Genomic DNA, 25,580 nt, shown 5'->3' on the forward strand with positions numbered 1-25,580 from the left:
GTGCACGCTGACATTCCATCCGGCGTACAGACTCTGTGGAGGAGAGCAGTGATCGGCAGTCAGTTTTAGACGGGGGAAAACACGCTACGTCCAGAACACCACTGTGCCAACGGTAAGGGCAGGAGTGCTGGACGCCGCCCCTGTCTCCATTTTAACATTATTTTACACTGTGTCCATTTTTTTACCACATCTACCCACTGAGTGAGGGCACGTATGATCATTTTTACGGAAGGTTAGCCCTGTATGAGGGTACACCTACACCATCATTCACCCCCTTTGGGGTATAATACTAACTGTGTGACGTGTTATATGTGCATTAGCACCATCTCATTTACCACAGACTATGAGAGAGATGATATCAGGGAAACGTAGGCACGGGGAGCTATACGGAAAGGGACCCCACATAGGGGTTACCTTATGTTACCTGCACCTAACATAAGTGTTCACACTTATTGAAACACAAACCTTTTTAATAAGGACCCGGCAGTTCTGACCCAGGAACACGTAGACACCCATTGGTGACCTACGGAAAGAGGCACCCTAAAGGAGCTCTCTTATCCATCTACTAGTGTCACTGCACAGGAACTTTGATCCTCACTTATTGTACCATATTTTGGATACCTGCCCATATTACATAATTTAATACTATAGGAGTATTAGTGACTCCTAGCACTCTTTATATTTATTTTAATAAATCATTAATTATACAGTTATTGACACTTCTTCATTACTACACCATTGGACATAAATTTTCCCATACACCATTAGAGTAGGTTAGCGCTGGATATTACTATCTAACTTATTACCTCCTGTACCTCACACTACCTGCTTCTCTCACCCACCCCCTGCACCTCACACCGCCTCCTTCCCTCTCCCACCCCCTGCACCTCACACTACCTACTTCCCTCATCCACCCCCTGCACCTCACACTACCTACTTCCCTCTCCCACCCCCTACACCTCACACTACCTACTTCCTTCATCCACCCCCTGCACCTCACACTACCTACTTCCCTCATCCACTCCCTGCACCTCACACTACCTACTTCCCTCATCCACTCCCTGCACCTCACACTACCTACTTCCCTCATCCACCCCCTGTACCTCACACTACCTGGTTCCCTCTCCCACCCCCTGAACCTCACACTACCTGCTTCCCTCTTCTACCTCCTGCACCTCACACAAGCTACTTTCCTCTCCCACCCCCTGTACCTCATACTACCTGCTTCCCCATGCCACCCCTGCACCTCACACTACCTGCCTCCCTCATCAACCCCTGAATCTCACACTACTTACTTCCCTCATCCACCCCCTGCACCTCACACTAACTACTTTCCTCTCCCAACCCCTGTACCTCATACTACCTGCTTCCCCATCCTACCCCTGCACCTCACACTACCTCCTTCCCTCATCAACCCCTGCACCTCATACTGCCTGCTTCTCTCTCCCACCCCTTGTACCTTACACTACCTACTTTCCTCTCCCACCCCTTGTACCTCACACTACCTACTTTCCTCTCCCACCCCCTGCACTTCACACTACATACGTTCCTCTCCCACCCCCTGTACCTCATACTACCTGCTTCCCTCTCTCTTCTTCTGCACCTCACACTACCTACTTCCCTCTATCACCCCCCTGCATCTCACACTACCTGCTTCTCTCACTCATCCCTAACACCTCGCACTACCTGCTTCTCTCACCCACCACATGCACCTCACTCTACCTGCTGCCCTCTCTCACCCCCTGAACCTCAAACTACCTGCATCCCTCTCCCAACACCTGCACCTCTCACTACCTACTTCCTTCTCCCACTCTACCTGCAACTGTCCTGGTGGCTGGGCGTGCTCCGTCTGGCCGAACAGGCTAGGTGCTCCGTAAGTGTGGAAGTCCTTTCCGGCAGAGAGATGAAGAACGTTCTCACAGCTGACTCTCCCTGCGTGAGATTGAATGTGCAGGTAATGAGAAATTGGTCAAAGTGTCCGTGTCCAGTTACGGGAAATCCCTTGATGCGTTTCTCCGGGCTTGAAAATTCCCAGTTTCCTCAGAAGGCAACCAGTTCATATCTGACATGAAGACCTGGAAAATGTAAGTGTACAGGTTATAGAATGTGTAGCTACCAGGAGATAGGTGACTTTTCCTCACATCCACAATCAGGCAAAAGATACCAGATTAAATTCCCAGTTACTTGTTCAAGTCACTTTGTAGTATGTCCCATCAGATGCCCTTGTGGTTTTTGCTATATAGGTAAGACCACAAGAACTTTTAAAGATTGTATGTCCCTACACAGGTCCAGCATCAAACAAGCGATTGATGGGAGGATTCGAGAACAGCCAGTCACCACACACATCCAGGACTGTAATCACAGTTTGGCGTCATTATATTCCAAAATGATTGATTGGATCCTCCTAATCATTGTGGTGGGGAAAGAGGAAAAGCCCTGCTCCAAAGGGAAACGATACGGATTCATTCTCTTCAGACTGTACAACTCTATGGGCTGATTAAATTATCACCTATAATAGTTTTATTTGACTAATTTGTTTTATTTTTATCTTTTTCTTCAATTAATTAGGTTTTTTATACCATTCAGTTTTTGTCATTACATGCTTATAGTGACTAGTCTCTAGATGTTTGCATGATCCTGCAGTATTTAACATACAGTATAGTCTGGTAAATTTCTTTATAGCTTACAGGCTGCTACATGGTGGTCCATGCTTCACTTTTGCCACCAGCATCCTTGTAGTTGGTATTTGTCTATATTTTCTATGTCAGCTTATTGTAGATATATTTATTATGACATGTTTTCACCAATGAGCATCTCTGTACAAATCCCCAGGGCTATAACATTAGCATATTATTGCTGCTAGCTGAAAGCATCTGTACAACTGGCGATCTCAAGTGCCCAGATTCCTGCTACCAGGCTGCACATTGAGCCGAGACATGGCTGAGGAGTAAGCACTGACCAGAAGTCATATATAGATGTGATAGGCTTCAGCTGGAGACAAAGACCCGGATAGAGGACTGACTTACCAGAGTGTATCAGAATCTCCTCAATTATGATGGTAAGTATAGATATACTGTAGAGTTCAGCCTGATGACATAAGATGGATAGAATGTCCTGCTTCAACATCTACATCTGGAGAAACCAGAAAAAAATACATACATTTCATTATTTTATTTATATATGTACAGTATAATTGTATAACACATCTAAATAATTATTGGTTTGCTTACCCTTTATATCTGTTCTGGATCTCAGTTGTTTGGTCCATCTAATAACATATTGCATATTAATAAATACATAAAGTTTAGGTTTTGTAAATGATTGTAATAGACAATAAAAGAAGTAACACAATACATACATTTTAGATTGTACATAGTAGCTAAAGTAGCTGATGGCAAGCACAATTGCTCCAAACAGCATCATACAGATCACCAGTACGCTGCCAATGATGAGAATATTCTGTATGTGGATTTCATTCATATCATCTTTGAGATCTTCAATAAAACCCTTAAAATCACCTAAAATTGAATAGTGAAGATATTACTATATTTAAAGCATATAAATGATCAGTGAACAAGCTACAATTGTGAAGTGACAGACAGCAAGCCAGACAGTTACATTTTAAAAAGAAAAGTGTCCAAAATGTATGCACATTTATATTTCCTAACTTTTGCCTGTTCTTTATAAGGTTATTTTGTCATCATTTTGATTTATAGTTTTCTATATGTAAATGCTTATTATGTAACATCCCCATCCCTGACTTATCAGACCTCTTATCCTGTGGGGAAGGGTCCTAATCTGTAACCTCCGTAACATTAGCTGCAGGGTGCTGTTCTAGGCACCCTGCTAGCCAGATGCAGAGACCATGGGACACCCACAGAGCCCTGCACTCAGTGCAATGGCACCGGTCACACATCCTTAGTTATAGCCCTGACAGCCAATGAATGTGTTTGGGACTTTAGAACAGGTCTGGCATAGTTGCATGGTGTAACTTGGAGGCAGGGTCAGATGACGAGTCTAGTGGGTGTATCACTACATTTGGTTACTTTACTCCCACAAGATATCTTTTTCTCATTTGTAGTCAGAGGGGGCTCAATGACCAGAACCATTCCCATTTTGGGATGGTTTTGCTGGGACTAACTTTTATGATCTATATTTGTAATTCTCCATATCTGTTCTAATATATAAATAATAAAAGCAGATCTCTCAGATACCCAAGAGTCACAAAGCAGAAGCTGTGTCAAATGGCAAATATTATGATGGGTCATAGTGATGTATTATGTAAAAAAAAAGTAAAGATTGTATTAAAGTGGTTGGGAATGTGGGACTGACAGACCCTGCCCTCTGATCACTCCAGCTGAGCACCAGTCTACTGTATCTACTCTAAGCAAGGGGCCATGGGCCTGATTCAGACCCGCTCACTAAGATGCATACTCTCGCTGCTGCCGATGGTATGCATTGTGCGCATGCCTTAGCGAAAGTTCACTGCGCATAGACAGCCCAGCAGAGTGAGTGACAGGGGAAGAAGTTTGTAGGTGGTAACAGGGACTGGCCATTAAAAACGGGGGAGTGGATGTGCAAACGCAAGCGTGCCTGAGCATCTCAACGGCAGTTTAGAGGGGTGCATAATTAAAAGAGCATTATAGTACACGCCACCTGGCTTGTTTTTACACTGAAGTGCTCGCAGTGCTTCGGCAGGGTATGGTCAACCTCAAGTGCTGAGATCGCATCTGATGTTACCCAATGACGTGATGGTTGCATACACTTCCTGGACATGACGTGCACAAGTGAGCATCTTGAAACAGGCTGGTGGGTATCTGCACACTATGTGGTCGCTCTCTAAGAAATACTGGGAATGCTAATGCATTGCAGTGTGGTAGCACTGCCTACGCAATTTGCATACATATCGTGCGAGTGATCGTATCTAGCGAGCGGCTCTGAGTCAGGCCCAATAAGTTACTCTGATTAAAAGCACTTTCATCTTCAATTTAATATCTTACTTTTAGACATATGATGTTTTTCCTTCCTGCTCCCCCTCGGTGTTTGTGCTGGAACAAACTCTACAAACAAAGACAATGTTATAGAGAGTGTACATTCACTAAACTATTCCTAAGGACAACTCATGTTTATATTAAGGGTGCTTATGTTATGCATTAAGCAGTCACTGTAGGTTATATATATACTAAATAATACACACAGGGCAGGATATACTAAACAGAAAAATGCTGACAAAACTCTGTGATGTCTTCAAAATTTTGGCCTATGGGCTCCTTTCCACATTTCTTCTGGGCGTGATCCTTCCCAGTGTCCAATGCTTTGGCGCACAACATTTTACGCATGTGCAGAGGGACTTCTGAGTACTAAACCTTTGTGATTTTATTTGCATTTCTAGGTACATATCAGCGTAATTAATGCCGGTATGTACCTGATAAGTGATGGGATATACCACGTAATGGCAGTGATGCTTAGTACATCCTGTGCACAATCTCTGTAGTGCACACAGGGGGTTTCTGAGTACCCAGAACCCCCCCTGTCAGAGGGGAGAGCAAACCCCACCGTGTTATTAAACCCCACCCCCTCATGGCAAAATGCTGCGATTCGTGGATCAATGAGGAGGAGGTGGAGCCAATAAGATGCAATAGAACTATAATTGCATCATTTGGCTCTACCCCCTGCCAATTGACCAGCGAATCGTGGCATTTTGGTGCGAATGGGTGGGGCTTATTGACATGGTGCCTGGTCCCATCTCCATCTCCAACCTGCAGCATGGTAAGTGTGTGTATATGTGTGTGTACATGTGTGTGTGTGTGTGTAATGTATGTGTGACATGTGTGTGTGTGTATATTTGTGATGTGAATGGCCAAATATTCTCTGTAAAGTGCTGCGGAATATGTGTGCACTATATAAATAACTGGTAATAAGTAAATTATATATATATATATCTATATATATATATATATATATATATATATATATATATGTATATACTAGAAACCCCCCTTACAAAACCTGCGTTTGCCCCTGAATCTCATATATTACCTCTTATGTCTGTGTCCGGCTCCTCAGTAGCAGCCATGCGACCTAAAAAATTTCAAAGTTTCTAATCAGTAAACAGAAAAAACTTTTGTAAGGGTAAAGTTTGGTATTATTATAATTTATTATTGGAAAGGGGGAAGGAATTTCAAGTCCAAAGGTTGTCAGGAACCAAATTAGTTTTATTTTGTTGTCATTTTCTCTTTTAAATACTTAAAATGTTTATTTTGTAGTATTATGATGCTCATATTGGGTCACAGTGATGTATTATGTAGGAATTTAACGTTTGTATTAAAGTGGTTGGGAATGTGGGACTGACAGACCCTGCCCTCTGATCACTCCAGCTGAGCACCAGTCTACTGTATCTACTCTAAGCAAGGGGCAATATATTACTCTGATTAAAAGCACTTTCATCCTCATATTTGAAGTGAGGGGGAATTTAATAACTTACTTTTAGGCATAAGTTGTTCCTCCTGCATGTTCCAACTCGGTAATTGTGCTGGAACTAACTCTGCAAACAAAGACAATTATTATGGAGAGTGTACATTCACTAAACTATTCCTAAGGACAATTCATGTTTATTTTAAGGATGCTTATGTTATGCATTAAGCAGTCACTGTAGGTTATATATACTATATAATAAACACAGGGTGGGATGTACTAAACATGAAATTGCGGCCAAAACTCTGTGCCATGTTCAGAGTTTTGGCCTATGGGCTCCTTTCCGCATTTCTTCTGGGGGGGATCCCTCCCAGTGTCCTACATGTGTAGAGGAACTTCTGGATATTAAACCTTTGCGATTTTATTATTTACATTTCTAGGTATATACCAGCATAATTAATGCTGGCATGTACATGATAAGTGATGGTATGTAATGCATAGAGCAGGGGTTCCCAACCACGGTCCTCAAGGCACACTAACAGTCCAGGTTTTAGGGATAGCCATACTTGAGCACAAGTGACTTAATTAGTACCTCAGTTATTTTGATTTAACCATCTGTGCAATATCATGGATATCACTAAAACCAGGACTGTTAGTGTGCCTTGAGGACCGAGGTTGGGAATCACTGGCATAGAGGATGTGATGCTTAGTACATCCTGCCCACAATCTAATATATTACCGCTCTTGTATGTGTGCAGCTCCTCATTAACTGCCATGCGACCTATAAAATATAAAGGTTCTAATTAGTGAACAGAAAAAAACTTTAATGAGAGTAAAGTTTAGTATTATTCTTACTCATGTCCAAAGGTTGGCAGGAACCAAATTAGATTTTTTGTTATCATTTTATCTTAAGTTTTCTCTTTTAAATACTTTAAATACTTATTATGTAATTACCCCCTCCAAGTTTCTGGCCATGGCATGTGCCATGTTCATCCAAAAGTCCCCTTTTCTCAATATCTGTTCTTCTAATACAGTAATGAAAGCAGATCTCTCAGACACCCAAGAGTGACAAAGCAGAAGCTGTGTCACTTGCCAAATATTATGATGCTGATCAGTGCTCGAAGTGGGCATACTGAAGTGGTGGTATGAAAATTTTAGTTGAAACCCTCCCCCCAAGATTTTGACAATAAGATACAGCCTTTGCACCTCACACTACCTACTTCCCTCATCCACCCCCTGCATCTCACACTACCTGTTTCCCTCATCCACCCCCTGCACCTCACACTACCTACTTCCCTCATCCACCCCCTGTACCTCACACTACCTGCTTCTCTAACTCACCCCCTGCACCTCACACTACCTATTTCCCTCATCCACCCCCTGTACCTCACACTACCTGCTTCCCTCATCCACCCCCTGCACCTCACATTACCTACTTCCCTCATCCATCCCCTGTACCTCACACTACCTACTTCCCTCATAAACGCCCTGCACCTCACACTACCTGCCCCCTGAACCTCACACTACCTGCTTCTCTCACCCACCCCCTGCACCTCACACTACCTACTTCCCTCATCCACTCCCTGCACCTCACACTACCAACTTCCCTCATCCCCCCCTGCACCTCACACTACCTACTTCCCTCTCCCACCCCCTGCACCTCACACTACCTACTTTCCTCTCCCACCCCCTGTAACTCATACAACCAGCTTCCCCATCCCACCCCTGCACCTCACACTACCTGCCTCCCTCATCAACCCCTGAACCTCACACTACCTGCTTCCCTCATCCACCCCCTGCACCTCACACTACCTACTTTCCTCTCCCACCCCCTGTACCTCACACTATCTGCTTCCCTCATCAACCCCTGCACCTCACACTACCTACTTCCCTCTCCCAACACCTGCACCTCACAATACCTACTTCCCTCTTCCACCCCTTGCACCTCACACTACCTACTTTCCTCTCCCATCCCCTGTACCTCATTCTACCTACTTCCCTTTCCCTCTTCCTGCACCTCACACTACCAACTTTCCTTTCCCACCCCCTGTACCTAACACTATCTGCTTCCCTCATCAACCCCTGCACCTCACAATACCTACTTCCTCTCCCAACCCCTGCACCTCACAATACCTACTTCCCTCTCCCACCCCTTGCATCTCACACTACCTACTTTCCTCTCCCACCCCCTGTACCTCATACTACCTGCTTCCCTCAGCCACCCCTGCACATCACAATACCTACTTCTCTCTCCCACCCCCTGCACCTCACACTACCTGCTTCTTTCTCCCACCCCCTGCACCTCACACTGCCTGCTTCCCTCCCCCACCCCCTGCACCTCACACTACCAACTTCCCTCTCCCACTCCCTGTACCTCACACTACCTGGTTCACTCTCCCACCCCCTGCACCGCACACTACCTACTTCCCTTTCCCACCTCCTGCACCTCACACTATCTACTTCCCTCTCCCACCCCCTGCATCTCACACTACCTGCTTCTCTTACCCATCCCTAACACCTCACACTACCTGCTTCTCTCACCCACCCCCTGCACCTCACACTACCTACTTCTCTCTCCCACCCCCTGCAACTCACACTACCTACTTCCGTCATCCACCCCCTGAACATCACACTTCCTGCTTCTCTCACCCAGCCCCTGCACCTCACACTCCCAGCTTCTCTCACCCACCACCTGCAACTCACACTCCCAGCTTCTCTCACCCACCCCTTGCACCTCACACTACCTGCTTCTCTCACACACCCCCTGCACCTCACACTATCTACTTCTCTCATACACCCCCTGCACCTCACACTACCTACTTCCCTCATCCACTCCCTGCACCTCACACTATCTACTTCTCTCATCCACAACCTGCACCTCACACTACCTACTTCCCTCATCCACCCCCTGTACCTTACACTACCTACTTCCCTCATCCACTCCCTGCACCTCACACTATCTACTTCTCTCACCCACCCCCTGCACCTCACACTACCTAGTTCCCTCATCCACCCCCTGTACCTCACACTACCTACTTCCCTCTCCCACCCCCTGCACCTCGCACTACCTACTTACCCTGTAACTCAAACTACCTACTTCTCTCTCCCACCCCCTGCACCTCACATTACCTACTTCTCTCTCCCACCCCCTGCACCTCACACCACCTACTTCCCTCTCCCATCCCCTTCACCCCACACTACCTACTTCTCTCTCGCACATACCCTGTACCTCACACTACCAGCTTCCCTCTACCCCACACTACCTACTGTACTTCCCTCTCCCACACACCTTGTACTTCACACAATTTAATATCTTACTATTAGACATAAGTTGTTTCTCCAGTCTGTTCGTCCTTGGTGTTTTTGATGGAATTAACACTACAAAAAAAGACAATGTTATAGACAGTGTACATTCACTAAACTATTCCTAAGAACAATTCATGTTTATTTTAAAGGTGCTTATGTTATGCATTAATCAGTCATTGTAGGTTATATATACTACATAACACACACAGGGCGGGATGTACTAAACAGGAAAATACGGCCAAAACTCTGTGCCGTTTTCAGAGTTTTGGCCTATGGGCTTCTTTCCACCCACACGACCTACTTCCCTCATCCCCCCCTGCACCTCACACTAGCTACTTCCCTCTCCCACCCCCTGCACCTCACACTACCTCCTTCCCTCATCCCCCCCTGCATCTCACACTACCTACTTCCCTCTCCCACCCCCTGCACCTCACACTACCTGCTTTCCTCTCCTATCCACTCGACCTCATACTACCAGCTTCTTTAACTCACCCCCTGCACCTCACACTACCTACTTCCCTCATAAAATCCCTGCACCTCACACTACCTGCCCCCTGTACCTCACACTACCTGCTTCTCTCACCCACCCCCTGCACCTCACACTGCCTACTTCCCTCATCCACTCCCTGCACCTCACACTACCTACTTCCCCCATCAACCCCTACTCCTCACCCTACCTGCTTCCCTCTCCCACCCCCTGCACCTCACACTACCTACTTCCCTCTCCCACCCCCTGCACCTCACTCTACCTACTTCCCTCTCCCACCCCCTGCACCTCACACTACCTAATTCCATGTCCCACCCCCTGCACCTCACACTACCTACTTCCCTCATCCCCCACCCTACAGATCACACTACCTACTTCCCTCTCCCACCCCCTGCACCTCACACTACCTACTTTCCTCTCCCACCCCCTGTACCTCATACTACCAGCTTCACCCATCCCACCCCGGCACCTCACACTACCTGCCTCCCTCATCAACCCCTGAAGCTCACACTACCTGTTTCCCTCATCCACCCCTTGCACCTCACACTACCTACTTTCCTCTCCCACCCCCTGTACCTCACACTATCTGCTTCCCTCATCAACCCCTGCACCTCACACTACCTACTTCCCTCTCCCAACCTCTGCACCTCACAATACCTACTTCCCTCTCCCACCACTTGCACCTCACACTACCTACTTTCCTCTCCCATCCCCTGTACCTCATTCTATCTACTTCCCTCTCCCTCTTCCGGCACCTCACACTACCTACTTTCCTTTCCCACCCCCTGTACCTAACACTATCTACTTCCCTCATCAACCCCTGCACCTCACACTACCTACTTCCCTCTCCCAACCCCTGCACCTCACAATACCTACTTTCCTCTCCCACCCCTTGCATCTCACACTACCTACTTTCCTCTACCACCCCCTGTACCTCATACTACCTGCTTCCCTCAGCCACCCCTGCACATCACAATACCTACTTCTCTCTCCCACCACCTGCATCTCACACTACCTGCTTCTTTCTCCCACCCCCTGCACCTCACACTACCTACTTCCCTCTCCCACTTCTTGCACCTCACACTATCTACTTTTCTCTCCATCCTTCTGCGCCTCACACTATCTACTTCCCTTTCCCACCTCCTGCACCTCACACTATCTACTTCCCTCTCCCACCCCCTGCATCTCACACTACCTGCTTCTCTCACCCATCCCTAACACCTCACACTACCTGTTTCTCTCAACCACCCCCTGAACATCACACTTCCTGCTTCTCTCACCCACCCCCTGCACCTCACACTCCCAGCTTCTCTCACCCACCCCCTGCACCTCACACTACCTGCTTCTCTCACCCCCCCCCTGCACCTCACACTATCTACTTCTCTCATCCACCCCCTGCACCTCACACTACCTACTTCCGTCATCCACCCCCTGTACCTCACACTACCTACTTCCCTCTCCCACCCCCTGCACCTCACACTACCTACTTACCCTGTAACTCAAACTACCTACTTCTCTCTCCCACCCCCTGCACCTCACACTACCTACTTCTCTCTCCCACCCCCTGTATCTCATACTACGTGCTTCTCTCACCCACCTCCTGAACATCACACTTCCTGCTTCTCTCACCCAGCCCCTGCACCTCACACTCCCAGCTTCTCTCACCCACCACCTGCACCTCACACTCCCAGCTTCTCTCTCCCACCCCCTGCACCTCACACTACCTGCTTCTCTCACACACCCCCTGCACCTCACACTATCTACTTCTCTCATCCACCCCCTGCACCTCACACTACCTACTTCCCTCATCCACTCCCTGCACCTCACACTATCTACTTCTCTCATCCACAACCTGCACCTCACACTACCTACTTCCCTCATCCACCCCCTGTACCTTACACTACCTACTTCCCTTATCCACTCCCTGCACCTCACACTATCTACTTCTCTCATCCACCCCCTGCACCTCACACTACCTAGTTCCCTCATCCACCCCCTGTACCTCACACTACCTACTTCCCTCTCCCACCCCCTGCACCTCACACTACCTACTTACCCTGTAGCTCAAACTACCTACTTCTCTCTCCCACCCCCTGCACCTCACACTACCTACTTCTCTCATCCAACCACTGGACCTCACACTACCTACTTCTTTCATCCACCCCCTGGACCTCACACTACCTACTTCTCTCATCCACCCCCTGCACCTCAGGCTACCAGCTTCCCTCCCCCTTCACACAATTTAATATCTTACTATTAGACATAAGTTGTTTCTCCAGTCTGTTCGTCCTTGGTGTTTGTGATGGAAATAACACTACAAAAAAAGACAATGTTATAGACAGTGTACATTCACTAAACTATTCCTAAGAACAATTCATGTTTATTTTAAAGGTGCTTATGTTATGCATTAATCACTCATTGTAGGTTATATATACTACATAACACACACAGGGTGGGATGTACTAAACAGGAAAATACGGCCAAAACTATGTGCCGTTTTCAGAGTTTTGGCCTATGGGCTTCTTTCCACCCACACGACCTACTTCCCTCATCCCACCCTGCACCTCACACTACCTACTTCCCTCTCCCACCCCCTGCACCTCACACTACCTACTTCCCTCATCCCCCCCTGCATCTCACACTACCTACTTTCCTCTCCCATCCCCTCTACCTCATACTACCAGCTTCCCCACCCCACCCCTGCAACTCACACTACCTGCCTCCCCCTTCAATCCTTGAACATCACACTACCTACTTCTCTCTACCACACACCCTGTACCTTAAACTACCTACTTCTCTCTACCACACACCCTGTACCTCAAACTACCTACTTCTCTCATCCAACCACTGGACCTCACACTACCTACTTCTTTCATCCACCCCCTGGACCTCACAGTACCTACTTCTCTCATCCACCCCCTGCACCTCAGGCTACCAGCTTCCCTCCCCCTTCACACAATTTAATATCTTACTATTAGACATAAGTTGTTTCTCCAGTCTGTTCGTCCTTGGTGTTTGTGATGGAAATAACACTACAAAAAAAGACAATGTTATAGACAGTGTACATTCACTAAACTATTCCTAAGAACAATTCATGTTTATTTTAAAGGTGCTTATGTTATGCATTAATCACTCATTGTAGGTTATATATACTACATAACACACACAGGGCGGGATGTACTAAACAGGAAAATACGGCCAAAACTATGTGCCATTTTCAGAGTTTTGGCCTATGGGCTTCTTTCCACCCACACGACCTACTTCCCTCATCCCCCCCTGCACCTCACACTACCTACTTCCCTCTCCCACCCCCTGCACCTCACACTACCTACTTCTCTCATCCCCCCCTGCATCTCACACTACCTACTTTCCTCTCCCATCCCCTCTACCTCATACTACCAGCTTCCCCACCCCACCCCTGCAACTCACACTACCTGCCTCCCCCTTCAATCCTTGAACATCACACTACCTACTTCTCTCTACCACACACCCTGTACCTCAAACTACCTACTTCTCTCTACCACACACCCTGTACCTCAAACTACCTACTTCTCTCATCCAACCACTGGACCTCACACTACCTACTTCTTTCATCCACCCCCTGGACCTCACACTAACTACTTCTCTCGTCCACCCCCTGCACCTCAGGCTACCAGCTTCCCTCCCCCTTCACACAATTTAATATCTTACTATTAGACATAAGTTGTTTCTCCAGTCTGTTCGTCCTTGGTGTTTGTGATGGAAATAACACTACAAAAAAAGACAATGTTATAGACAGTGTATATTCACTAAACTATTCCTAAGAACAATTCATGTTTATTTTAAAGGTGCTTATGTTATGCATTAATCACTCATTGTAGGTTATATATACTACATAACACACACAGGGCGGGATGTACTAAACAGGAAAATACGGCCAAAACTCTGTGCCGTTTTCAGAGTTTTGGCCTATGGGCTACTTTCCAGCTTTCTTCTGGTTGTCCAACACAGCGGCACACAACATTTTGCGCATACGGAGAGGGACTTCTGGGTATTAAACCTTTGCGATTTTATTCACAGTTTTAGGTACATACCAGCGTAATTAATGCTGATATGTACGTGATAAATGATGGGATGTACCGCATAGCAGATGTAATGCTTAGTACATCCCACCCACAATCTCATATATTACCTCTCATGTCTGTGTCCGGCTCCTCAGTAGCAGACATGCGACCTACAAAATGTAAAGGTTTCAAATCAGTGAACAGAAAACAACTTTTGTGAGTGTAAAGTTTAGTATTATAATTTAGTATTGGAAAGAGGGAAGGAATCTCATGTCCAAAGGTTGGCAGGAACGAAATGGGTTTTTTTGTTATCATTTTATCTTTAGTTTTCTCTTTTAAATACTTTAAATGCTTATTATGTAATTACCCCCTCCCAGTTTCTGGCTATGCCATGTTTATCCAACAGTCCCCTTTTCTCAATATCTGTTCCTCTAATACAGTAATGAAAGCAGATCTCTCAGACACCCAAGAGTGGCAAAGCCGAAGCTGCGTCACTTGCCAAATATTATGATGCTTATAAGTACTCAAAGTGGGCATACTGAAGTGGTGGTATGAAAATTTTAGTTGAAACCCTCCCCCCAAGATTTTGACAATAAGATACAGCCTCTGCACCTCACACTACCTGCTTCCCTCATCCACCCCCTGCACCTCACACTACCTACTTCCCTCATCCACTCCCTGCACCTCACACTACCTGCCCCCTGTACCTCACACTACCTGCTTCTCTCACCCACCCCCTGCACCTCACACTACCTACTTCCCTCATCAACCCCTGCTCCTCACACTACCTGCTTCCCTCTCCCACCCCCTGCACCTCACTTTACCTACTTCACTCTCCCACCCCCTGCACCTCCCACTACCTGCTTCTCTCACCCACCCCCTGCACCTCACACTACCTACTTCCCTCATCCCCCCCTGCACCTCACACTACCTACTTCCCTCTCCCACCCAGTGCACCTCACACTACCTACTTCCCTCATCCCCCCCTGCACCTCACACTACCTACTTCCCTCTCCCACCCCCTGCACCTCACACTACCTACTTTCCTCACCCACCCCCTGTACCTCATACTACCAGCTTCGCCACCCCACCCCTGCAACTCACACTACCTGCCTCCCCCTTCAACCCTTGAACATCACACTACCTGCTTCCCTCATCCACCCCCTGCACCTCACACTACCTGCTTCCCTCATCCACCCCCTGCACCTCACACTACCTACTTCCCTAATCCACCCCCTGTACCTCACACTACCTGCTTCTCTAACTCACCCCCTGAACCTCACAATACCTACTTCCCTCATAAACTCCCTGCACCTCACACTACCTGCCCCCTGTACTTCACACTACCTGCTTCTCTCACCCTGCACCTCCCACTACCTACTTCCCTCATCCACTCCCTGCACCTCCCACTACCTACTTCCCTCATCAACCCCTGCTCCTCACACTACCTGCTTCCCTCTCCCACCCCCTGCACCTCACACTACTTACTTCCCTCTCCCACCCCTTGCACCTCACTCTACCTACTTCCCTCTCCCACCCCCTGCACCTCACACTACCTAATTCCCTCTCCCACCCCCTGCACCTCACACTACCTACTTCCCTCATCCCCCCCCTGCATCTCACACTACCTACTTCCCTCTCCCACCCTCTGCACCTCACACTGCCTACTTTCCTCTCCCACCACCTGTACCTCATACTACCAGCTTCCCCATCCCACCCCTGCACCTCACACTACCTGCCTCCCTCTTCAACCCTTGAACCTCACACTTCCTGCTTCCCTCATCCACCCCCTGCACCTCACACTACCTACTTTCCTCCCCCACCCCCTGTACCTCACACTATCTGCTTCCCTCATCAACCCCTGCACCTCACACTACCTACTTCCCTCTCCCAACCCCTGCACCTCACAATACCTACTTCCCTCTCCCACCCCTTGCATCTCACACTACCTACTTTCCTCTCCCACCCCCTGTACCTCATACTACCTGCTTCCCTCAGCCACCCCTGCACTTCACAATACCTACTTCTCTCTCCCACCACCTGCACCTCACACTACCTGCTTCTTTCTCACACACCCTGCACCTCACACCACCTACTTCCCTCTCCCAACCCCTGCACCTCACAATACCTACTTCCCTCTCCCACCCCCTGTACCTCATACTTCCTGCTTCCCTCAGCCACCCATGCACATCACAATACCTACTTCTCTAATCCACCCCCTGTACCTCACACTACCTGCTTCTCTAACTCACCCCCTGAACCTCACAATACCTACTTCCCTCATAAACTCCCTGCACCTCACACTACCTGCCCCCTGTACTTAACACTACCTGCTTCTCTCACCCTGCACCTCCCACTACCTACTTCCCTCATCCACTCCCTGCACCTCCCACTACCTACTTCCCTCATCAACCCCTGCTCCTCACACTACCTGCTTCCCTCTCCCACCCCCTGCACCTCACACTACCTACTTCCCTCTCCCACCCCTTGCACCTCACTCTACCTACTTCCCTCTCCCACCCCCTGCACCTCACACTACCTAATTCCCTCTCCCACCCCCTGCACCTCACACTACCTACTTCCCTCATCCCCCCCCTGCATCTCACACTACCTACTTCCCTCTCCCACCCTCTGCACCTCACACTGCCTACTTTCCTCTCCCACCACCTGTACCTCATACTACCAGCTTCCCCATCCCACCCCTGCACCTCACACTACCTGCCTCCCTCTTCAACCCTTGAACCTCACACTTCCTGCTTCCCTCATCCACCCCCTGCACCTCACACTACCTACTTTCCTCCCCCACCCCCTGTACCTCACACTATCTGCTTCCCTCATCAACCCCTGCACCTCACACTACCTACTTCCCACTCCCAACCCCTGCACCTCACAATACCTACTTCCCTCTCCGACCCCTTGCATCTCACACTACCTACTTTCCTCTCCCACCCCCTGTACCTCATACTACCTGCTTCCCTCAGCCACCCCTGCACTTCACAATACCTACTTCTCTCTCCCACCACCTGCACCTCACACTACCTGCTTCTTTCTCACACACCCTGCACCTCACACCACCTACTTCCCTCTCCCAACCCCTGCACCTCACAATACCTACTTCCCTCTCCCACCCCCTGTACCTCATACTTCCTGCTTCCCTCAGCCACCCATGCACATCACAATACCTACTTCTCTCTCCCACCCCCTGCACCTCACACTACCTGCTGCTTTCTCCCACCCCCTGCACCTCACACTGCCTACTTCCCTCTCCCACTCCCTGTACCTCATACTACCTACTTCCCTCTCCCTCCTTCTGCGCCTCACACTATCTATTTCCCTTTCCCACCTCCTGGACCTCACTCTATCTACTTCCCTTTCCCACCCCCTGCATCTCACACTACGTGCTTCTCTCACCCACCCCCTGAACATCACACTTCCTGCTTCTCTCACCTACCCCCTGCACCTCACACTCCCAGCTTCTCTCACCCACCCCCTGCACCTCACACTACCTGCTTCTCTCACACACCCCCTGCACCTCACACTACCTACTTCCCTCATCCACTCCCTGCACCTCACACTATCTACTTCTCTCATCCACAACCTGCACCTCACACTACCTACTTCCCTCATCCACCCCCTGTACCTTACACTACCTACTTCTCTCTCCCACCCCCTGCACCTCACACCACCTACTTCCCTCTCCCATCCCCTTCACCCCACACTACCTACTTCTCTCTCGCACATACCCTGTACCTCACACTACCAGCTTCCCTCCACCTCACACTACCTACTGTACTTCCCTCTCCCACACACCTTGTACTTCACACAATTTAATATCTTACTATTAGACTTAAGTTGTTTCTCCAGTCTGTTCGTCCTTGGTGTTTTTGATGGAATTAACACTACAAAAAAAGACAATGTTATAGACAGTGTACATTCACTAAACTATTCCTAAGAACAATTCATGTTTATTTTAAAGGTGGTTATGTTATGCATTAATCAGTCATTGTAGGTTATATATACTACATAACACACACAGGGCGGGATGTACTAAACAGGAAAATACGGCCAAAACTATGTGCCGTTTTCAGAGTTTTGGCCTATGGGCTTCTTTCCACCCACACGACCTACTTCCCTCATCCCTCCCTGCACCTCACACTACCTACTTCCCTCTCCCACCCCCTGCACCTCACACTACCTTCTTCCCTCATCCCCCCCTGCACCTCACACTACCTACTTTCCTCTCCCATCCCCTGTACCTCATTCTACCTACTTCCCTTTCCCTCTTCCTGCACCTCACACTACCAACTTTCCTTTCCCACCCCCTGTACCTAACACTATCTGCTTCCCTCATCAACCCCTGCACCTCACAATACCTACTTCCCTCTCCCAACCCCTGCACCTCACAATACCTACTTCCCTCTCCCACCCCTTGCATCTCACACTACCTACTTTCCTCTCCCACCCCCTGTACCTCATACTACCTGCTTCCCTCAGCCACCCCTGCACATCACAATACCTACTTCTCTCTCCCACCCCCTGCACCTCACACTACCTGCTTCTTTCTCCCACCCCCTGCACCTCACACTGCCTGCATCCCTCCCCCACCCCCTGCACCTCACACTACCAACTTCCCTCTCCCACTCCCTGTACCTCACACTACCTGGTTCACTCTCCCACCCCCTGCACCGCACACTACCTACTTCCCTTTCCCACCTCCTGCACCTCACACTATCTACTTCCCTCTCCCACCCCCTGCATCTCACACTACCTGCTTCTCTCACCCATCCCTAACACCTCACACTACCTGTTTCTCTCAACCACCCCCTGAACATCACACTTCCTGCTTCTCTCACCCACCCCCTGCACCTCACACTCCCAGCTTCTCTCACACACCCCCTGCACCTCACACTACCTGCTTCTCTCACCCACCCCCTGCACCTCACACTATCTACTTCTCTCATCCACCCCCTGCAACTCACACTACCTACTTCCGTCATCCACCCCCTGTACCTCACACTACCTACTTCTCTCTCCCACCCCCTGCACCTCACACTACCTACTTCCCTCATCCCCCCCTGCACCTCACACTACCTACTTCCCTCTCCCACCCAGTGCACCTCACACTACCTACTTCCCTCATCCCCCCCTGCACCTCACACTACCTACTTCCCTCTCCCACCCCCTGCACCTCACACTACCTACTTTCCTCACCCACCCCCTGTACCTCATACTACCAGCTTCGCCCCCCCTCCCCTGCAACTCACACTACCTGCCTCCCCCTTCAACCCTTGAACATCACACTACCTGCTTCCCTCATCCACCCCCTGCACCTCACACTACCTGCTTCCCTCATCCACCCCCTGCACCTCACACTACCTACTTCCCTAATCCACCCCCTGTACCTCACACTACCTGCTTCTCTAACTCACCCCCTGAACCTCACAATACCTACTTCCCTCATAAACTCCCTGCACCTCACACTACCTGCCCCCTGTACTTCACACTACCTGCTTCTCTCACCCTGCACCTCCCACTACCTACTTCCCTCATCCACTCCCTGCACCTCCCACTACCTACTTCCCTCATCAACCCCTGCTCCTCACACTACCTGCTTCCCTCTCCCACCCCCTGCACCTCACACTACTTACTTCCCTCTCCCACCCCTTGCACCTCACTCTACCTACTTCCCTCTCCCACCCCCTGCACCTCACACTACCTAATTCCCTCTCCCACCCCCTGCACCTCACACTACCTACTTCCCTCATCCCCCCCCTGCATCTCACACTACCTACTTCCCTCTCCCACCCTCTGCACCTCACACTGCCTACTTTCCTCTCCCACCACCTGTACCTCATACTACCAGCTTCCCCATCCCACCCCTGCACCTCACACTACCTGCCTCCCTCTTCAACCCTTGAACCTCACACTTCCTGCTTCCCTCATCCACCCCCTGCACCTCACACTACCTACTTTCCTCCCCCACCCCCTGTACCTCACACTATCTGCTTCCCTCATCAACCCCTGCACCTCACACTACCTACTTCCCTCTCCCAACCCCTGCACCTCACAATACCTACTTCCCTCTCCCACCCCTTGCATCTCACACTACCTACTTTCCTCTCCCACCCCCTGTACCTCATACTACCTGCTTCCCTCAGCCACCCCTGCACTTCACAATACCTACTTCTCTCTCCCACCACCTGCACCTCACACTACCTGCTTCTTTCTCACACACCCTGCACCTCACACCACCTACTTCCCTCTCCCAACCCCTGCACCTCACAATACCTACTTCCCTCTCCCACCCCCTGTACCTCATACTTCCTGCTTCCCTCAGCCACCCATGCACATCACAATACCTACTTCTCTAATCCACCCCCTGTACCTCACACTACCTGCTTCTCTAACTCACCCCCTGAACCTCACAATACCTACTTCCCTCATAAACTCCCTGCACCTCACACTACCTGCCCCCTGTACTTAACACTACCTGCTTCTCTCACCCTGCACCTCCCACTACCTACTTCCCTCATCCACTCCCTGCACCTCCCACTACCTACTTCCCTCATCAACCCCTGCTCCTCACACTACCTGCTTCCCTCTCCCACCCCCTGCACCTCACACTACCTACTTCCCTCTCCCACCCCTTGCACCTCACTCTACCTACTTCCCTCTCCCACCCCCTGCACCTCACACTACCTAATTCCCTCTCCCACCCCCTGCACCTCACACTACCTACTTCCCTCATCCCCCCCCTGCATCTCACACTACCTACTTCCCTCTCCCACCCTCTGCACCTCACACTGCCTACTTTCCTCTCCCACCACCTGTACCTCATACTACCAGCTTCCCCATCCCACCCCTGCACCTCACACTACCTGCCTCCCTCTTCAACCCTTGAACCTCACACTTCCTGCTTCCCTCATCCACCCCCTGCACCTCACACTACCTACTTTCCTCCCCCACCCCCTGTACCTCACACTATCTGCTTCCCTCATCAACCCCTGCACCTCACACTACCTACTTCCCACTCCCAACCCCTGCACCTCACAATACCTACTTCCCTCTCCGACCCCTTGCATCTCACACTACCTACTTTCCTCTCCCACCCCCTGTACCTCATACTACCTGCTTCCCTCAGCCACCCCTGCACTTCACAATACCTACTTCTCTCTCCCACCACCTGCACCTCACACTACCTGCTTCTTTCTCACACACCCTGCACCTCACACCACCTACTTCCCTCTCCCAACCCCTGCACCTCACAATACCTACTTCCCTCTCCCACCCCCTGTACCTCATACTTCCTGCTTCCCTCAGCCACCCATGCACATCACAATACCTACTTCTCTCTCCCACCCCCTGCACCTCACACTACCTGCTGCTTTCTCCCACCCCCTGCACCTCACACTGCCTACTTCCCTCTCCCACTCCCTGTACCTCATACTACCTACTTCCCTCTCCCTCCTTCTGCGCCTCACACTATCTATTTCCCTTTCCCACCTCCTGGACCTCACTCTATCTACTTCCCTTTCCCACCCCCTGCATCTCACACTACGTGCTTCTCTCACCCACCCCCTGAACATCACACTTCCTGCTTCTCTCACCTACCCCCTGCACCTCACACTCCCAGCTTCTCTCACCCATCCCCTGCACCTCACACTCCCAGCTTCTCTCACCCACCCCCTGCACCTCACACTACCTGCTTCTCTCACACACCCCCTGCACCTCACACTACCTACTTCCCTCATCCACTCCCTGCACCTCACACTATCTACTTCTCTCATCCACAACCTGCACCTCACACTACCTACTTCCCTCATCCACCCCCTGTACCTTACACTACCTACTTCTCTCTCGCACATACCCTGTACCTCACACTACCAGCTTCCCTCCACCTCACACTACCTACTGTACTTCCCTCTCCCACACACCTTGTACTTCACACAATTTAATATCTTACTATTAGACTTAAGTTGTTTCTCCAGTCTGTTCGTCCTTGGTGTTTTTGATGGAATTAACACTACAAAAAAAGACAATGTTATAGACAGTGTACATTCACTAAACTATTCCTAAGAACAATTCATGTTTATTTTAAAGGTGCTTATGTTATGCATTAATCAGTCATTGTAGGTTATATATACTACATAACACACACAGGGCGGGATGTACTAAACAGGAAAATACGGCCAAAACTATGTGCCGTTTTCAGAGTTTTGGCCTATGGGCTTCTTTCCACCCACACGACCTACTTCCCTCATCCCTCCCTGCACCTCACACTACCTACTTCCCTCTCCCACCCCCTGCACCTCACACTACCTACTTCCCTCATCCCCCCCTGCATCTCACACTACTTACTTTCCTCTCCCACCCCCTGTACCTCATACTTTCTGCTTCCCTCAGCCACCCCTGCACTTCACAATACCTACTTCTCTCTCCCACCACCTGCACCTCACACTACCTGCTTCTTTCTCACACACCCTGCACCTCACACCACCTACTTCCAACTCCCAACCCCTGCACCTCACAATACCTACTTCCCTCTCCCACCCCTTGCATCTCACACTACCTACTTTCCTCTCCCACCCCCTGTACCTCATACTTCCTGCTTCCCTCAGCCACAAATTGCACATCACAATACCTACTTCTCTCTCCCACCCCCTGCACCTCACACTACCTGCTGCTTTCTCCCACCCCCTGCACCTCACACTGCCTACTTCCCTCTCCCACTCCCTGTACCTCATACTACCTACTTCCCTCTCCCTCCTTCTGCGCCTCACACTATCTACTTCCCTTTCCCACCTCCTGGACCTCACTCTGTCTACTTCCCTTTCCCACCCCCTGCATCTCACACTACGTGCTTCCCTCACCCACCCCCTGAACATCACACTTCCTGCTTCTCTCACCCACCGCCTGCACCTCACACTCCCAGCTTCTCTCACCCACCCCCTGCACCTCACACTCCCAGCTTCTCTCACCCACCCCCTGCACCTCACACTACCTGCTTCTCTCACACACCCCCTGCACCTGACACTACCTACTTCCCTCATCCACTCCCTGCACCTCACACTATCTACTTCTCTCATCCACAACCTGCACCTCACACTACCTACTTCACTCATCCACCCCCTGCACCTCACACTACCTACTTCCCTCATCCACTCCCTGCACCTCACACTATCTACTTCTCTCATTCACCCCCTGCACCTCACACTACCTAGTTCCCTCATCCACCCCCTGTACCTCACACTACCTACTTCCCTCTCCCACCCCCTGCACCTTACACTACCTACTTACCCTGTAACTCAAACTACCTACTTCTCTCTCCCACCCCCTGTACCTCACACTACCTACTTCTCTCTCCCACCCCCTGCACCTCACACCACCTACTTCCCTCTCCCATCCCCTTCACCCCACACTACCTACTTCTCTCTCGCACATACCCTGTACCTCACACTACTAGCTTCCCTCCACCTCACACTACCTACTGTACTTCCCTCTCCCACACACCTTGTACTTCACACAATTTAATATCTTACTATTAGACTTAAGTTGTTTCTCCAGTCTGTTCGTCCTTGGTGTTTGTGATGGAAATAACACTACAAAAAGAGACAATGTTATAGACAGTGTACATTCACTAAACTATTCCTAAGAACAATTCATGTTTATTTTAAAGGTGCTTATGTTATGCATTAATCAGTCATTGTAGGTTATATATACTACATAACACACACAGGGCGGGATGTACTAAACAGGAAAATACGGCCAAAACTATGTGCCGTTTTCAGAGTTTTGGCCTATGGGCTTCTTTCCACCCACACGACCTACTTCCCTCATCCCTCCCTGCACCTCACACTACCTACTTCCCTCTCCCACCCCCTGTACCTCACACTACCTACTTCCCTCTCCTACCCCCTGCACCTCACACTACCTACTTACCCTGTAACTCAAACTACCTACTTCTCTCTCCCACCCCCTGCACCTCACACTACCTACTTCTCTCTCCCACCCCCTGCACCTCACACCACCTACTTATCTCTCCCACCCCCTGCACCTCACACTACCTACTTCTCTCTCCCACATACCCTGTACCTCACACTACCTACTTCTCTCATCCACCCCCTGCACCTCACACTACCTAGTGTACTTCCCTCTCCCACACACCTTGTACTTCACACAATTTAATATCTTACTATTAGACATAAGTTGTTTCTCCAGTCTGTTCGTCCTTGGTGTTTGTGATGGAAATAACACTACAAAAAAAGACAATGTTATAGACAGTGTACATTCACTAAACTATTCCTAAGAACAATTCATGTTTATTTTAAAGGTGGTTATGTTATGCATTAATCAGTCATTGTAGGTTATATATACTACATAACACACACAGGGCGGGATGTACTAAACAGGAAAATATGGCCAAAACTATGTGCCGTTTTCAGAGTTTTGGCCTATGGGCTTCTTTCCACCTTTCTTCTGGTTTCTTCTGGGTGTGATCCCTCCCAGTGTCCAACACAGTGGCGCACAACATTTTGCGCATACAGAGAGGGACTTCTGGGTATTAAACCTTTGCGATTTTATTCGCAGTTTTAGGTACATACCAGCGTAATTAATGCCGGTATGTACCTGATAAATGACGGGATGTACCGCATAGCGGATGTGATGCTTAGTACATCCCACCCACAATCTCATATATTACCTCTCATGTCTGTGTCCGGCTCCTCAGTAGCAGACATGCGACCTACAAAATGTAAAGGTTTCTAATCAGTGAACAGAAAACAACTTTTGTGAGTGTAAAGTTTAGTATTATAATTTAGTATTGGAAAGAGGGAAGGAATCTCATGTCCAAAGGTTGGCAGGAACGAAAACAAGAGATATGGTAAGAACTTACCTTTGTTATCTCTGTTTCTACGAAGTCCATAGGGTCCACAGGGTTGACCTTGGGGTATAGGTTGGGAACCAAATCCGGGCACCACGCAGTTAAAGCTTTTAGCTCCCAGGATGCACTGGGTCCACTCTCCCTATAACCCCACCCCCAAGCCAGAGGCACCTCAGTTTGTAAGTAGCCAAAGGCCGGAGGAGGAGAGAAAAAGAGAGAGAAAACTGGAACACTCAATAACCATACTCACCGAAATGGGAGACGGAAAACCGGTGACCAGCCACACAGCCCATATGAAGCCAGGTGCGTCAGGGCGGGCGCCCTGTGGACCCTATGGACTTCGTAGAAACAGAGATAACAAAGGTAAGTTCTTACCATATCTCTTGTTTTCTACTTCAGGGTCCATAGGGGGTCCACAGGGTTGACCTTGGGGATGTCCCAAAGCAGTTCA

The 25,580-nt window shown here is 49.3% G+C and overlaps 1 protein-coding gene across 1 annotated transcript; it reads right to left on the bottom strand.

Moving 5' to 3' along the window:
- Nucleotides 1–1,941: 1,941 nt before the first annotated feature.
- On the bottom strand, nucleotides 1,942–24,986 carry LOC148538716 (uncharacterized). Its single transcript, XM_088452352.1, has 18 exons — nucleotides 24,950–24,986; nucleotides 24,444–24,503; nucleotides 23,790–23,849; nucleotides 22,214–22,273; nucleotides 18,090–18,149; nucleotides 14,379–14,420; nucleotides 13,898–13,957; nucleotides 13,180–13,239; nucleotides 12,462–12,521; nucleotides 9,733–9,792; nucleotides 7,154–7,195; nucleotides 6,485–6,544; nucleotides 6,040–6,081; nucleotides 5,001–5,060; nucleotides 3,359–3,518; nucleotides 3,231–3,268; nucleotides 3,027–3,132; nucleotides 1,942–2,075 (listed from the first exon to the last, which is right to left on the bottom strand). The coding sequence occupies exons 1-17, from the start codon at nucleotides 24,984–24,986 to the stop codon at nucleotides 3,083–3,085; spliced, it is 1,011 nt and encodes a 336-aa protein (XP_088308478.1). The 3' UTR covers nucleotides 1,942–2,075; nucleotides 3,027–3,082.
- Between the last annotated feature and the right edge of the window lie 594 nt (nucleotides 24,987–25,580).

This window comes from Taudactylus pleione, unplaced genomic scaffold (genome assembly GCF_031769625.1).
Source record: "Taudactylus pleione unplaced genomic scaffold, aTauple2 ptg000037l, whole genome shotgun sequence".
Classification (NCBI taxonomy): Eukaryota; Metazoa; Chordata; class Amphibia; order Anura; family Myobatrachidae; genus Taudactylus; species Taudactylus pleione.

What these genes read in the sequence shown, in the direction of transcription:
- LOC148538716 (XM_088452352.1), bottom strand. Translation starts at nt 24,986, where the DNA reads ATGTCTGCTACTGAGGAGCCGGACACAGACATGAGAG. An exon ending in GAAACAACTTAAGTCTAATA is followed by an intron (nt 14,421 to 18,089) that starts GTAAGATATTAA and finishes TACATTTTGTAG; the next exon opens with GTCGCATGTCTGCTACTGAG. An exon ending in GGAACAACTTATGCCTAAAA is followed by an intron (nt 6,082 to 6,484) that starts GTAAGTTATTAA and finishes GAAATTTTTTAG; the next exon opens with GTCGCATGGCTGCTACTGAG.